At 37.4% G+C, this 17,683-nt stretch overlaps 1 protein-coding gene across 6 annotated transcripts in view; it reads left to right on the top strand.

Moving 5' to 3' along the window:
- The window catches only part of LOC121726630 (ETS-like protein pointed), a 141,998-nt gene extending 133,852 nt beyond the window's left edge, over positions 1 to 8,146 (top strand). For 4 of the 6 annotated variants that reach the window (XM_042114065.1, XM_042114067.1, XM_042114069.1 and 1 more), the window contains 5 exons: positions 293 to 526; positions 3,389 to 3,541; positions 4,826 to 4,944; positions 6,224 to 6,381; positions 6,815 to 8,146. In XM_042114065.1, coding sequence (XP_041969999.1) covers positions 293 to 526; positions 3,389 to 3,541; positions 4,826 to 4,944; positions 6,224 to 6,381; positions 6,815 to 6,878 — 728 coding nt within the window. In that variant the 3' untranslated portion in view covers positions 6,879 to 8,146. The remainder of the gene's footprint in view (positions 1 to 292; positions 527 to 3,388; positions 3,542 to 4,825; positions 4,945 to 6,223; positions 6,382 to 6,814) is intronic. The other 2 variants (XM_042114066.1, XM_042114068.1) reach the window with 1 other exon arrangement.
- Positions 8,147 to 17,683: the final 9,537 nt, after the last annotated feature.

Genomic DNA, 17,683 nt, shown 5'->3' on the forward strand with positions numbered 1-17,683 from the left:
GTAGGGGAAAGTTTTCACCTAAAACACCCAGATAAGTACCGTTTGCCAAATTCTCCAAGGCAGTCCCTTTTTCACACAGTTTTGGGAAAGTTTTCACCTGAAACTCCGAGCCGAGGTGCGGTTTATAAAAGACAAACTTACCCTTCGTTTTTCAAAACAAAGTCACATCAAACTAACTGCATTTCATATTTCGGAAAGTTTACAGCTGAAATTGCCACCTGGAAAGCGCCAAAAATAAAACCACACTTTAGCCTTCCCTTTACACACAAACTAACTTCTGCCATTTTTCCAGGCGGCTACACGACGGGTGGCCCCCGGGAGACGAGCACGTACTACACGGAGGGCGGCGCCGCGCCCCCCGCGCCGGCGGCGGCGTCGCCCCTGGACGAGTACTACCAGCCCGAGTACCCGCCCGCGCCGCAGCCCTACCTCGACGAGTACTACCACCACCAGCACGCGCACCAACAGCCCCCCATACACGAGCACAAGTACCAGCCACCGCAGTACACCAAGCCCTACCCTAGAAGTGAGTATCGAGTATCGACGCATACCTATTAGTCATATTATTACTGATCTAGTGGTTGTATATATTTTGTAAGGCCAGTTGAACATTACAAAAAAAGCAACAAGCAAATGACAAGGCCCATTCCTAATAGCGGTATGTATACTTATCAGCACTAAAAGTAAGCTGTGTTCCCAGAGCAAATATGCAACTTACGAGTAGTTCATAATAATTCCCTTAAATTGTCTTTCCTTCATGAACAATAATATAATAGTAACTTGCAATTAATTAATTTCAAGAAAGATATAAAATCGTTTCCAAAGAATTGAATTCTCCGTGACATAATGTTATGCAAAATTCAGCGAAGGCTGTCATTAGGAAAAGATCGCAGCTGATAGCCGGCAACAAAGGGTCTCTTACACACCTAATTAACGTACCTGTATGTTTTCAAGGTGGATATTTTATTGCGTTTTTTGCAGCTTTGTCATTGTTTTTCTTTGTATTTTGTTAAAAAGGCATAAAATAGAAAGTATAACTAACGTATACAGCCATAGGCTTTTTTATCTAAAACAACTTTATTCAATTTTAATAACAAATCGATATCTAAGGAAAATGTATTGTTAAAGTAATAAATACGACAGTCAGCATAGCTAGCACGCCGTTGCCCAGTCGATTCTTCGGAAGAAAGTAATGTCAGTTTCTTTCCCATGTCTACATATCTTTTTCCTGAGCATGGCGCCACCCATCGACTTGAGTTTCAGTGGACCAAGACAAGAAACTCTTTCCATAGCAACCGTTATAGCAACGGCAATTATTTTTTTTTTGACATTAATGAGTTTCTTGATTCTTTTTTTTTATTATGGCACTTCTGCTATAAAACCATGGCCAATGTCGATTAAATGGCGTTTTGATCTACGAAATACGAATAATAAAAAGTAAGGAACTTTATAATTCGTAGTTTGTAGATCAAAACTATAATTCCGGCTATAGACAGGGTTGCTATACATCGATTTTTTTAATTTGCCGCCATTTACTCGACACTAGCCATGGTTTTATAGCCAAGTGCCATAATAAAAATAAAAAAATAAAGAATCAAGAAACCAAATGTCAAAAGCGGTTCGTCATGCTAATGGTCATGCTTAACTTAAAGATTTTCTATAGATTTTCGAAAGCGGAAGATATCGAGATACGAAAGAAACTTTTTCTCCAATGTTTTTCCGGTAAAACTGTCAAAATTTAGTTTCTTTCGTTTGTCTACGTGCTTATGCTAGCTATGCTGGTTGAGTCCAGCCAAGTGTAAACAGGCTATTAATACGACTTGTTAATTTTGCAATTTAAATTATGTTTCACGCATGTTGTATGCAAACTATATATACGATACGTACATAATATGTTTAAAGATCCAACGAAACTAATTTGCTGATAATTAATGGGAATCTTCGTTGTTTTTTTTTTTTAGAATTTTTATTTTCATGAATATATTTTTTTTCTTGTCTATCGATGGTTACACTAACAGCCGCATAAAATGATTACTTAAAATTAATTTAATGAAGAGTGCCTATTACAAAAATGGTATTGTACTTATGTTGAATTTTTAATAAAGTTATCGTTAAGTAGCTTTGTCCACACTGTGCCTTTTTCTGTTCGTCAAGGGCATGCGTTATAGCGCAGTCAACAGCGAACGTGAGGCATGCCCACGACGCACGCCCTCTGACCGTATCCAAAACTTTCGCCTTCTTATTAAAAATGACGTTCGTTGACGCATTCAATTATTGTATGCGCCAAAATGAAAGTTGAATGAAAGAAGATGACGAAAATTGAAGACGAAAGCACATAGTGTGGAGTTGTGGACATAGTCAACGTGCGGGCTGCGGCCCTAAGTATAACATTAAAACCTCACCTACTTGCTACCGAATGTGGTTTTGTCAATAAGGAAGGTGTTACCAGTAAACCACATTATAGATAGCTGCGAATTAAACACAACATTATGTAAATGAGGACTAGACTATTTAGTTTACCTGATTCATGACTAATATGACGATATGCACACGAGGACATACTGACCTTGGATGTATATTAAATAGGGAATATAATACGATATATAACATTTCAAACATAAGTACTTTAGGGTAGCCGGTTAAGCATTAATTATGATATCATCATCACTGCTTAACATGTACATAATATTGTCAACTTTATTGTTTACATTTTTGCCTTGCGCGTACTAGATATTTCATGCGTCTTCATTTCGTCGGTCTTTTATATCGTGGTTTTCTGTTTTTTTAACGGTTCATCGGTTTCAATAACGGAGGTAATATGCGGAGATAGCAGGTCTGCCAGTCTCTCGCTTAACGCAACAAAATGTACGGTTTCCGCAACTTTCGGCGCAACGAACGGATTTGCGGGTGACCTCAATTTCTTAATATAAATTAATATGGTTGATCACTAGTTAGAAGTGATAGCAATTTGTGAGTTTTATCTATCTATACAGGGTGTAACAAAACTTAGTGATAATAAGTTAATTTTTTTCACTTTTGTATGGGGAAACTCGTGACTCTAGGGTGCTTGCCCATACAAATCACAAAAAAAATTGGTCTTTCAACACCACTACTTTCACAGTGAACTCTCTACAAGGGACACATACTCACAATAAAGTATTATCACTTAGTTTTGTTACACCCTGTATATGGTATGTAACAATTAGGGCCTGTTTCACCACTTCCTAATAAAGTGCCGGATATGCTATCCACAACTTTTTTGACAGATTCTCCATACTTATCAGTCGAGTTAAGTGGTGGATATATATATCCGACACTTATCAGGAAGTGGTGAAACAGGCCCTTAATATTATAAGCATAATACTTAAGAATTATTAATGTATTGCAGCGGCGGGCGCGCGGTACGGGGGCGGCGAAGTGTACGGGGAGGGGTACGCGGCGGAGTACGGCGGGGTGGAGTGGGGGGAGTGGGCGCCTGACCAGCACGCGCTGATCCCCCAGGACAAGCTGTCCTACCCCGCGGCCGGGCCATGCTTCACTGGTACCTTGGATTTTATACACTAGACTTGTAATACAGGAGCATTCGCGTGTAACAGGGTCTGTAGTCATGCAACACACTCGATAGAGAAGATAAAAATCAAACATTTTCTATGTTAAATTGTAAGGCATCGCAATTGGTTTGTAACTTACCGATGCACGATGTGTTTTGTCAAAACCTAAACATCTTTGATTTCTAACTTCGCTGTCGAAATTATCTAATGCAACCTGACTAAATACCCAGGTTCGACTTTGAGCATTACATTACTTTCATAATATAAATACTAGGCAATGTATTATGAATAGCTTTGCCGAATGTTCGAAACTAATGTTACAAGCAAATGCTTCACTTGAAAACGCGCTTTAAAGCGAATCACACCCACAATCTTTCACTGCCCTTAAATATATATTTTTAAACGTGTATGTAATGTTTACATATTATCTTTGCTAATATCTTAAAACAAAAGAACTTTTTATCACAATAATAAAAAAAAAATGGTAGAGTATTAAAGCTTTTTGAAAATTTGAATAAAATTTGAAAAGATTTTTTAACCCGTTAATGGTCCCATGCTATTAAATGAAGTGTTTGATGAAGTATTTAAGCTTATTTATAATAAGCTTTATGCTCAAAAGTTTTGAGCGAATTAAAAGTAATCTTCGTAGATCTTATCTACGGCATGTCTACGAATATTTTAACTTTGCTACGCCGTAGCGCGCCGCTACGAGCGTCTACGAAAATACTTCTAAAGTCTATTATAGCTTCTAGCTTCGCATTTTTTATGTAATTAAGCTTCAAAATAAATAAAATTAAAATGCATTAATGTATTTTGTTAGTATGTAATGAATAGCCAGTAGCCACTATTGTCCTGGCACTAGTGTGGGAACATTAATTGACAATAATTACTTTGACAAGGTAAGCTACCAAAAGGTTTAAAAGTTGTAAACACTTCTCTAGTATATTCGTTCATAAAGCTAGTTTGTATATTTCTTATTATATTACTTAAGGTTTGGCACTTTAAAAGATCATATGTAACAAAAAATCCTATCATTGTCTTTCGTAGTATTTTCATATAAAAATCTAATGTGCCAATAATAATAGGATGTCTGCCAACAATCAGGTAGTTACTAGTTTGCCATATGTCGCGATAATTATAAAACAAAAATATCCACGACCTAACATAGAAAAAAAGGAAAAAAGGAGGAGGCTCCTTTTTTGGAAGTCAGTTAAAACCGTATAGTATAAGAGATGTGAGTTATATCGTAAAGCAAGTGCATACTGACCGCGCAGGTTCAGGGCCGATCCAGCTGTGGCAGTTCCTGCTCGAGCTGCTCACCGACAAGAGCTGCCAGGGGTTCATCTCGTGGACCGGCGACGGCTGGGAGTTCAAGCTCACCGACCCCGATGAGGTATGTATACTCATTGTTTACCATCAATTACGATTACCGAACTCATTGTTTACCATGAAGTATGATTACTAAACTCATTGTTTACTGAAGTACTATTACTAAACTCATTGTACACAATCAAGTGCATTCACTCAACTCATGGCTGATGGCGGATCGAGCTACGTTATTTGGTGGGGTCTTATCAAGTCACTTAGTTGCGTCAAACGTTATTCGGTCGGGCTATGTCAGCTGGGTTTGACATTATACTACCAAATAACATTGGTCCGCAATCTGCCTGTGAATCAATTTCTTGAGTCTTAACAGCACATTTACTAAACTCATTGTTTCCGATTACACAGGTAAGGTTACCAAACTCATTGTGCCTGATCAGGTTTATTTAGTACAAATTGCTGCATAAAATACACTAACAAACTTTCACACAGTCTCAATAGCACTCGGTCGGACCAGTAAATCAGTCACAATGAATTATCACAAAATATGACCGCACAATAAATGTTAAACGCCGAACAACGCGGACACAAATTAACCACTTCCGGCTAACCGCAGACCGACACGAGAGCGCCGGCTATCTCATGACTATGTTTCATAATGTTGTGGCTCTCCCCTAGAACGGCTTTTGCATTGTTATTCACTGTTTACACTTTACGCGGTAACACTATGTTATAAGATGCAATAGTTTAGGTTGGGTTACACCAACTTACTTTAACTATAACAAAATGTCAAATGTACTGTCACATCTCTAGTAAAATAACCTTAACCTCTGGTGCAACCGACCCTTAGAGTTTTCGCAAAGTGTGCATTTTAGCTGAAGACTGCAGGCACATATAGTCTCGCAGTGTAAGTTTACAGAAACCTACAATGCTGCAAACCTATGTTTAGGCTCCAGAGTACGCTTTAAATGCTTGGGTATAACACACCTTACAAGCAAAAAAACAATAACTGTGGTCAACTGCAGTCTACTAGACTTTAGATCGTGTACATAGGTTTGCAGCATTCGAGCTTAAGAGGTAGGGATTCGTTTTGTTTAGAAAAGGTCTTAAGAGCTCCGCTATTGTTTTTTTATTGCTTACTAGATGACCCGTAAACTTTGTATTACTTAGCTCATAAATTTTCTACCGTATAAATCTTCGCTGGAGAATGGAAATAATACGAATATTTTATGACTAAAATCAGCAAAATCCGTTCAGCCCTTCTCGAGTTTCAGCGAGAGTAACAAAATTTATGATTCATTTTTTTTATACAGATTTAGATTATTAATAAGTAAATTGTTGCATTCCAGGTTGCTCGGCGCTGGGGCATCCGCAAGAACAAACCGAAGATGAACTACGAGAAGTTGTCGCGCGGCCTGCGGTACTACTACGACAAGAACATCATACACAAGACCGCCGGCAAGCGCTACGTCTACCGCTTCGTCTGCGACCTCCAGAGCCTGCTCGGGTGAGTCAACATCAGCATTACCACCGCCTGGACAACTTTACGTTGCAACGAATCGGCTCAAAGCAGCCCCGGATTTATAGCAGTTATAAGCCACGGCCTTGGGGCGGCAGCCTCCATACAGCCCTACAGATTAACATACGCGGCGAAAATAAATTGGCCTACTCTCACAAAAAAAATCGACACTGGCTGAAAGTAATGTAAATAGTAGCACAAATAATTATTGCTGATGAATATCATAACGTACTGATTTACTATCCAAATTCTGTATGTTTTTAACGTCCTAAAACCGAACTTAATGTAAACAGCTAATACATTGAGAAAATTTATTACTATATATATATATGTATTTCGGGCGAGTTCGAGTTCCGGACAAAACCTATATTATCACTCCACACATCTAGTACACATTTGAAAACCTAATTTATCGTTTCAGAATATCGCCCGAGCAGCTGCACGCCATGTACGAACCCAAGATGGAGAAGAAGGATGACGACTGAAGTGTGGGCGGAGCGCCCGCCCCCGCCCCCTGCACACCGTTCACCCGCGTCGGCTTTGATCTCATGAACCAGTGGACTAGTGTAGTGGTGAATGGTTCTAATATAAGTACCAACCGACGGTGCCTTAACGTTGTTGATATTGTTTTCTACTTTCGTACGCGTACTTCAAATATATCAGCCGCGCGGAGGCCGCGCTGTGTAAACCTTTGCCCGCACAATATATAATACTGTATAACTTTTGTATTATTTCAACGATTATATGCTACAGATTTTTTAAATAGGTATTCGATACCGATAGGAAATTGTAAAGTTGGAGTCTTGCATTGTGTTGCTAAATATTTATGCCGTAGAGTATACGAATATGTGATATATTTAATAATTTAAATTAAAATAAAACTCGTCGTCGCCGCGACGTGCGTGCCCCGTCAGCGTCGTATATTTGAAGTACCGCCCTGTAACAGTACTAGATGCTGTCTCACTCACTGTATTGATAGTTCAGCCGAGATATTCGCTATCGATTTAATAATATTGTACATATAAGTTAATTTTGTTACTTTTAATATTATTAGCTATTATTCTGTAGTAGTGGTAAGTGTTGTATGTTTGATTCGCAAACTGCTGCAATATGCGATTGAATTTATTCATGACGACGACGGACTCGAAAATATATTTTGTTCAGATCAAAGTCCAAAGATAGATGAATCTTTTAACGTGTCTTCGCCCACCAATTGGTAAAGCTTAGTGTGAAATTACCAAAGGGCTTGAGTCGATCGCGTGCGCTCGCCTCGGTCGCGGGAGCGGGCGACCGCCGGCCGCGACCGCGACAACCGCGACGCCGCACGTCGCTGATCTCGTGGTAAGGGATTATAAAGTTTTACTAGTTACGAAATTAATTAGTTGTATTATTTTCAATTTTTATAGATCCTAGCATACACCGAAGATATTTGGATAAGTTTTATTTTGTAAAGTATTACCTTCCTCCATCAATATGATACTTCCGTGCTGTAGGCTGTAGCTCGCGACCGAGCACCGAGGTGCTGTGTACTCGATGTTGATATATCTATAATCTAGCGATGTCTTCCCCGTGTTAGCGAATATATTTATCTCGATATGACGATTGACTACATACAAAATCGGTAACGAAAATTGTTGGTAGTATAAATATTTCATTCATAATATTATATAGAACAATTCGATGTATAATAGATCAGTGTTGTATGTATTGATGGAAGATATAAAATTAAATATTATATATATTTACGAAACTACCCGTTGTTTTCTTACCTACTATCTGCATTACTTACATAGTTGATTACTAACGGCCGTTCCCAATATTTGCCCTACTAGAGATAGGAATAGCTCACATTAGACATTAGAGACATATATTTTATGTCAATTGTGAGCTATTCCTATCTCTTGTAGGGCAAAACCAGAGATAGATCAAATATTGGGAACGGCCGTAATTGTCTGGATAAGTACCATTTAGGGTAACTAGTCAGGGCGAGCGAAGCGAGCCCTAGTATGTCCCACAACCTGAGTCGTGTTCGTTTCGTTTTTCAATGCACATTGCGCATGCGAAAAGTTAAAAATTAGTGTCAGTATGAGTGTTATTTTCTAAAAATCTGACAGAAATTGTTTTTTTTTTCATATAATGGCACTTCGGCTATAACCATGGCCAGTGTCGAGTATAATATTCTTTAATACAATTTTTTCTATATTATCGTCAGGTCAGTCAGGTCTAAAGTCTAGTCAAAGTCTAAGTATAAAGCACGGACGTAAAAAAAATACGGACGGATCGCCATTAAGAAATGAGTGAAGCACCCTTAATAAGCCCAGGCGATCATATGTACACATCTTGCACAAACACTCGCACTGTAATAAGCCGATCATACCGCCATTACGCAAATAGACTGCATCGCGGTGACACATCTTTGTCATTCATAAATAAAAATAAATAAGCCATCTTGTGTTGTAAAATGGTGCAAGAACAATACAACCTTACACAAAAAACATCAAGGAATAATATTTCATAGGTAAGATAACATATTTTTAAAGTATTTTGATAAAATAATGTAAATATTAATTCAACTTCAACAGGTCAGTAATGTCCATAACAAAGTGGGGAAATTTTCCCCAAACCGGGGAAAATTTTAAATTATTTTTAAATAATCAAATAATTAATTTTATTGTCTTTTATTAGTGTCATGTAAGTATTTAGCATACTATTGACCAGTAATTAGGCAGGAATACAATAATAGGGGTGTAGACAGTAAACGAAATCTAATACAAATTATTGTTTTTTTGAGAGTTTGTATTATAGAATTACCGAAAATGGACATATTTTACTTAATAACTTTATAATATTTTTTATATTTAATAAGTGATTTTTTTAATTGAAATAAGAGTGTATTTATTTTTTATACATATTTTTAGGTGTAACAAAATACTTATGTACTATCAGAGAAGTTGATTCCTATGCAAATCGGGGACCTAAGTAGTTTGGTTGCGTTACGTCAAACCCAGCCGACAGATCACAATTAACATTGAATTGACATAAGTATTCGATCAAATAACGTTGGTCTGTCAATTGCATAGGAATCAACTTCCTTGATGGTACCTACATCTGTAAAATAAATATATTTCCTAAAAATAGTCTACACCCCTAATAATTTCTTAATTTACAAAAGTGGATATAATTGTTGTTTGACGACCTCTGTGGCTCAGTGGGTGGGCTGTCGGTAGCTCAAGCCGGGGGTCGCGGGTTAGAATCCTGCCGATGGAACAAAAAGTTTTCAAAGTTCCTGGGTCACGGGTGTGTATTAAATATGTGTATCATATAATAAAAATCTTAAATATATGTATAGTATAACAGTATTAAATATATTTCCGTTGTCTGGTACCCGTAACACAAGTCCTTCAGGTACTTAGCACGGGGTCAGACTGACGTGGTGTGAAGCGTCCATAGATAAAATTGTTGTCTCAGATTTCCTTCAGTAGTAGGGGAGGGAAGGTGCTATTGCTGTAGTCACCCGAGCGTCATTGAGACCTAGTAGGAATGAAAATATTGAATGGACCTCTAGACCAGGAATAAATTTAAAACCATGTTAGGTGATTTGATTTGACGTTAGCGCATGGTAGAACTCTCGATAGCTCTAACAGGCCGTTAACTGATTTAACAAGCCATTATTTATTTAAAATTACTTGATTGTTTGATGAAACGGGTTACGGAACTTAAGTATGTTATATCTTTTCGTATACAGGTTTCTTATTAGGTTTCGGGGGCGATAAATCTGTCCAGCTAGGAATTATTTTTAGAAAATGTCATTTTATTCGTGTTTTATCGAATACCGAGCAAAGCTCGGTCAAATAGCTAGTAATAATTTTATTATTGTAAATGTTTGTACATAATCATTATTATTAATAATGTTATGTAAATAATATACTTCTCTGTACGTAATATGTGTTTTTTTTCTATCTATAGTGTCATAAAAATAATATTTTCATTATGACATCTTTAACAACCGCTTACATTTCTGAAGCGAAAAAAACATAAAAATATGTTTAAGTATAAAAAATACATTTAACTTGTCAGATGTTTACAAAATTTAAAAAGTAGGGAAATTTATGATTTATATGGCAACCCTCATATCACGCACACGTCCTACACGGGCGGCCATAACTAGGCTTCACTCGTGATTAGAGAAGGTTACGTCCGTACTTTTTTTAAGTCCGTGGTATAAAGTCAATACAGTCAAGAAGTCAAGTCGGTCGATTCAGTAAAGCGGTAGGACGCTTTACTGAATATTTTGATGGAGTTTTGGAGGGAACACAAAAGAGCACGTTTCTGGTTATTACATCACTTTCCCACACTTGTGCACGATAACGAATATTTAATGGTTAATACTTAATATCCTACCAATATTACACATTAAAAACCCAGATAACACAATTTTAGGAAAGTAATATAAAAACACAACATCATTCTTTCACATTCTCCCAAAAACTCCGACAGAAATTGTTAGTATTTTATTGAATATGACACTCAATTATGAAGTTGACAGTTAGCTGCCAAACTGCAAAAAAATGAAACGAACACGGCTGTACATTTTGTGGTACACTTTACGGAAAAACAATCACGCCTATTCGTTTGTTTTTTAACATAGTAATTTTTATTTATAATATTATGTAGATATGTGTTATCATCGGTCAGTCAAGGTTTGGTTATACTATTAAACGCCTCCGTGGTCTAGTGGTACAGAGCGCGGCTCTTGACGCGGAGGTCGTGGGTTCGATTCCCACGTTGGAAACATGTTATTTCCAAGTTTGGTTAGGACAATGCAGGCTGGTCGGTCTGCCGTCCCACTGGGTTATGAGAGTAAAGGAATAGAGAGTGCTCTTGTGTACTGCGCACACACTTGGGCACTATAAAATTACTCCTGCGTAGCTGGCCTGGTTTCAATGAAACCGGTCACCGTCACCGAAACCGGTGTGGGAGCTATTATTATTATTATTATATTATACTATTAAAATATTTACAGCCTTAAAGATTATTACTTAATACCATCTTAATACCACGCAGAAAAACTACGCGAGCTCTCACAAAGCTCGGCTTTTAGCTAGTTACAAAATATTATAATTCTAAACTGGTAACTACTAGAATATTATGAAGTATTGATGATCAAGAAGTTGCGACGGTCTTTGAAAAGTTTTTTGCTGACATTCCGGTCTCAACGACAAAAAATTTAAATTCTTCGTCTGAAGCTGCCGAAAAGCTACTCAGAGACAATGTAAAGGAATGTGATGTCAATTTTAAGTTTAGAGAAATTAACCCCAGAGATATTATTGATACCTTTAAATTGTTGAGTATCAAAAATACTGCTGATCTCTGGGGCATGTCCACAAAAATTATTAAATCAATAATTGACATCGTAGCTCCTCATTTAGCAATGATTTTCAATGACTGTATAAAAAATGGTGTTTTTCCTGACTTAATGAAGCATAGCAAGATTGTTCCTTTATTCAAAGCCGGAACTAAATCGGATCCCACGAATTTCAGGCCTATATCAATTCTACCGACCTTTAGTAAAATATTTGAAAAAATTATTTTAAAACAATTACTAGTACATTTTAATTCTAATAATTTATTACATGATAATCAATACGGATTTACTAAGGGTCGATCCACAACGGATGCTGGTATAGGACTCCTTTGCAGTATTTTTGAGGCTTGGGAGGAGTCGCAGGATGCCTTAGGTGTTTTTTGCGATCTCTCCAAAGCCTTCGATTGTGTTGAGCATGCTACATTGATCAGGAAATTGCGCCACTACGGAATTAAAGACTCTGCTCTCAGCCTTTTGACTTCTTACCTTAAAAATAGGACTCAAAGGGTTGAGGTTAATAGTAAAAGGTCCAAAGGAACCAAAATAGAATTAGGTGTCCCACAGGGATCTATATTAGGCCCATTTCTTTTTCTCATCTATATAAATGACTTACCTTATCTAGTTAAGGATAATAATAATGAGATAGTGCTTTTTGCTGATGACACTTCACTTATTTTTAAAGTGAAGCGACAACAGTCGAACTACGACGAGGTAAACAGTGCTCTCTCAAAAATAGTACATTGGTTTAATGTTAATAACTTACTTTTAAATTCTAGTAAAACAAAATGTATAAAGTTTACTTTGCCCAATGTTAGGCAAGTCCAAACCAATGTAGTATTAAATGATGAGAAGATGAATTTGGTAGACAACATTGTATTCTTAGGTATTACACTTGATAGTAAATTACAGTGGGGTCCTCACATTGTTAATCTTGCAGGTAGGCTCAGTTCTGCAGCATATGCAGTCAGAAAAATTAGGGAAATTTCTGACGAAGATACGGCACGATTAGTATATTTTAGTTATTTTCATAGTAGGATGTCATATGGAATCCTTTTATGGGGAAACGCTGCCGACATTAATACAATATTTGTGCTGCAGAAGCGAGCCATACGTTCTATTTATAAAATGTCTGCTGTAGAATCTCTGAGAGATAAATTTAAAGAAATTGGTATTCTAACTGTTGCTTCTCAATACATTTTGGATAATGTAATATATGTTAGAAAAAATATAAGTAAATTTAAAGTTAAAAGTGACATTCACTCTAGGAATACTAGAAATAAGCACAAGCTAGATATGCCGGTGATCAGACTTAGTAAAGTCAGTAAATCTTTTAAAGGTCAATGTATACGCCTTTACAACAAAATCCCAGAAAACGTTCAAAATCTTTCCATTAATAAATTTAAAAAAGTAGTTAAAGAACGTTTGTGTGCCAAAGCCTATTATAAGGTCAATGATTTCATAAACGATGGCACACCTTGGGAGTAGGATGGCTTCTTGCAAGGCTACTTCTTCATTATTATAGGACTTACAATTATGTATGTGGATATTGTATATAATATTTAGTTACAAAATTGTAAACTTTATTTTAAAAGATTAATTTTTTTCTCACTTTTTTTGGTAAAAAAGTGGGCCCCGTGCGAGTTTCTTACGCCGGTTCTTCTCGCCGGGTTAGTTCCCGAACCGGTGGTAGGCATCATGTAGGACTTTCTGAAAACATTTATTTTAAATTTATTCAGAAATAAAACAATTTTGATTTTGATTTTGATTGATTGTATATTTTATGTTTTAGGTTTTTAGGCCTCCTAAAGACTTCGAAGTCTGTCCATCTGTCTGTCTCACTGTCTGTCTCCTGCAGGCTGTATCTCAAAAACCGCGATAGCTATAAGACTATACTAAAAATGAAATAAATATCTATATTTAAGGGGGCTCCCCATACAACAAACGTGATTTTTTTGTTATTTTTTGCTCAATTATTTTTTGTAATCAACTGCAACAAGTATGAAGATATGTTTTCATTAAATTTTATTCAGCCACATTCAATCCGGCTAATCGTCGACACGCCGCGCCGCATCACAAAACAGCCCTGGTGCCTTACTCCCGAAACTGATATCGATTTCGATTTTCGATTTCAACGGTTTTTTGACATTTTTAGACATATTTTAGATGTCTAAAGTATGTCTGAAGTGTTTTTGAAAACGGCTAGCCGTAATGTAATACGGCGATATATACAATCCGCCTGCGACATATATACCGATATAGGCTCTCTCTTTTACTCGACTTATCGCATCTTTAGTTAGAAAGAGTAACATTATTTAAATAAAACCTTTATAGTTTATTCACTGACTGTAACCATACAATTTTCAATTTTTATAGCAAAACAAGAAAACACATGTCAGTTTGTCCTTCGACGGCAACCTATGATAGTAACATTAATATCAACTGTCAAAATATAAGGCGAACTCCAATGTGCGCTTTTATAATTTTGGACGTGGCGGTAATATCGTGGATGTCCGCGCTAAAACGATAATATAGGGAAGTAAAATGATTATTATATGAAGACGCTTTTAAATTTCCGTCGACGATAACTTTTTAACGTGCACGTCACGACGTCTACACTCTTCAGCCCCCCTAGCATACGCCAACGAGATATCTCGTGGATATCTCACTCTCGAGCGTAGTGAATAGTGATATTGTCGATATCGATATATATCTCTTTTTCGCTAACATGCATACGACGAGACTCGAGAGATAAATTTCTCGTTCGTATATAGTTAGTATATAGACAAAAATAGCACTTATAAAATAAAAAAATTATCTCTAATTTTGACGACAGACGTACGAGAAAAAATGTATGTCATGTTAGGGTCAATAGAGATGAAGAGATAAACCAGTTAACATCGAGAAAACGTGTAGAGTGAGATATCTCGTTGGCGTATGCTAGCACGGCTGAACCGCACAAAACATCCGCGGTGCGTAAAATCAAAAGGGCATTTAACGTACCCAACGTTTTATTTTGGAAGTCGGCGTCGACGATAACGTGATGTCTGGAATTATAAAAGCGCACAATAAAAAGACGCACGATAGCATCGATGCGATGCGCTACTGTATCGCAATAGGGCCCAAATTATTGAATCAAATTTTATGGCAAAAAAATTCGGCGCTGATTTAAAGAGGCAGTTATAAATATTAGAGATGTGCCGAGTAGTCGGTAAAGCCGACTATCCGGCCACTTTTGTAGTCTGCGACTAGTCAGTGAATAGTCGGCAAAAACCGCCGACTATCCTTCTTTTTATTATTTTACTATACTGAAATTACATTTAAGAAAATCGGCCAAGTGCGAGTCGGACTCGCGCACGAAGGGTTCTGTACCGATACAGAGCAAAAATAGGCCAGAAATTGTGTTTTTTGTATGGGAGTCCCCCTTAAATTTTTATTTTCTTTTAATATATTTTTTTTTATGAAATAAGGGGGCAAACGAGCAAACGGGTCACCTGATGGAAAGCAACTTCCGTCGCACATGGACACTCGCAGCATCAGAAGAGCTGCAAGTGCGTTGCCGACCTTTTAAGAGGGAATAGGGTAATAGGGGAGGGTAGGGAAGGGAAGGGAAGGGAATAGTTGAGGATAGGGAAGGGAATAGGGTAGGGGTTAGGGGATTGGGCCTCTGGTAAACTCACTCACTCGGCGAAACACAGCGCAAGCGCTGTTTCACGCCGGTTTTCTGTGAGAACGTGGTATTTATCCAGTCGAGCCGGCCCATTCGTGCCGAAGCATGGCTCTCCCACGTTTATACGTGGGAGAGCATTAAATATTAATTTAATAATAATATTAAATTAATATTTAATATTATTATTAAATATTAAAGTACACATGTAACAAAAGAATGTGTGAAAAATTTAATTGCCTACCTCTTCCCATTATTGATATAGGGCGAAAAAGGCCGAAAAAATCACGTTTGTTGTATGGAAGCCCCCCTTAAATATTATTTTTTATTTTATTTTCAGTATTTGTTGTTATAGCGGCAGTAGATATACACAATCTGTGAAAATTTCAGAAGTCTAACTGTAGCGGTTCTTGAGATACTTGAGATACAGCCTGGAGACAGACAGACGGATTATATACAGGGTGCAATTTAATCTTCCTGCCAAATTTAGACATATTGATCCTTGTTAAAAATAAAAATACACGTATTTCTTCTTTTATAATCACTCAGTACTAAAATTTTGAGAAATAGCCTCCGAAAGTTCTCCTACCAAACACCACAAAATATGGACACATGCGCGGCCCGGCCCCGCCCCGCCCTTCCATTGACATTCTTGCAGTGACGGATTAAGACTACTTGATGCCCTAAGCAATCCATGCCTGTGGGCCCCCCTATCCGTATCTCAACTACAATCGGTCTTTGAACCTTTACTCTTCTGGTGCCCCCTCAGACGTGATGCCCTAGGCAATTGCTTAATTTGATTAAGGGCTAATCCGTCACTGCATTCTTGTTATTATCATAAGTTGCGAATTTTCCCTTCATACCACAGAATAGATAATAGTACAAGTACTTCATACTTTGACGAACTTAGGACCGTCAAATGTAAAGGACGTAGACAGGTATGTTTAGAATAAAATTAATTGATACACATCAAAAGAATCGAAAATTACAACTTTTTAATTACGAAAAATAAGCACTTTAGAAATTTATAATAAATCTAAACCACATCCTTTGCATTTAGGCGTATTTAAAAATAATTCAATTAACTTATGTACACAGTACAACTAATCAAAAAATAAAAATCAAAACAACCCACCTCTAAATCTTATTTACTTCCATCTTGTCTACACTTAGCAAAGTTCAAACGAGTTCAAACTGCAATCCGTTTTGCTCTAAGCAAAGTCTAGCGCGTTTTACACATTGTCTTTAAAAATTTGTTAAGCACAACTTTGTCACTTTTAACCTCGTCAGAGGCACGTCTTCGAGGCTGGCTAGGCGTGTTTTGCGCAGGTGTTGCGAAGTGCGAACTGTCCATAATCCGAGTCTTTGATTGTCTCGCGATTCAGATTCAGGGTACAGCTGCAGCATTCGAGAATCATCAATCAGCTGTTACAAAGACGAGGAACGCTTTCTTGCTCGTACAGTCTCTGGGTTCCGCGTAAATTTTCGCCACTTAAAATGTAGCACCTCCACCTATGCCTCCACATTTCTTAACACTCGATCGTGGTTAGGGTACATTGTAACAGACACTAATTAAAGCGCGGGGGCCGGGGGGGCCGGGGGCGCCGTGACAAACAAAATAATTACGTGTTAGCTATACAACTACGCGCGTGGTACTAAACGGTCGTCGGCGACCGGCGGGCGGCGGGCCTCCCGCCTCCTACCCCGCGCGTCACCCCCGCTTTACCCCTACGCATTACCGGTCTCGACTGGATATCTGTGCGGCGCGATGTACGAGCTCGGTCGCAATATCGCAATTATTATTAACTTATGAAGTGACCATTGCGCATCGATTTTTTTTTGGGATAAAGTATGTTATTGTAAAAAAGTTAGTTAAAGCCCCAAAAAAAATTTGGCAGGTAGGTTTAATTGCACCCTGTATATATATATGTTTTTGTGTATACAGGTTGTAATAAAAACATATATACCGACTTGACTTCTTGACTGTATTGACTTTATACTTCGACATTGACTAGCCTTTAGACCTGACGGACCTGACGATTTAGAAAAACGATGATGAAAATTGATATTAATATTATAGAATATCGTTTTCCCGACATAATATACTCGACACTGGCCGTGGTTATATAGCTGAAGTGCCATAATAAGAAAAAAAGTAGGAGAAGTAGAAGTAAACTGTTAATGTCATATATTGCTGTCTTAAATTCTTGTCAATTGTCAACTCATTGCAATTTTGATTGAATCAAGTTTGGTTAAAATTT

This window comes from Aricia agestis, chromosome 4 (genome assembly GCF_905147365.1).
Source record: "Aricia agestis chromosome 4, ilAriAges1.1, whole genome shotgun sequence".
NCBI lineage: Eukaryota > Metazoa > Arthropoda > Insecta > Lepidoptera > Lycaenidae > Aricia > Aricia agestis.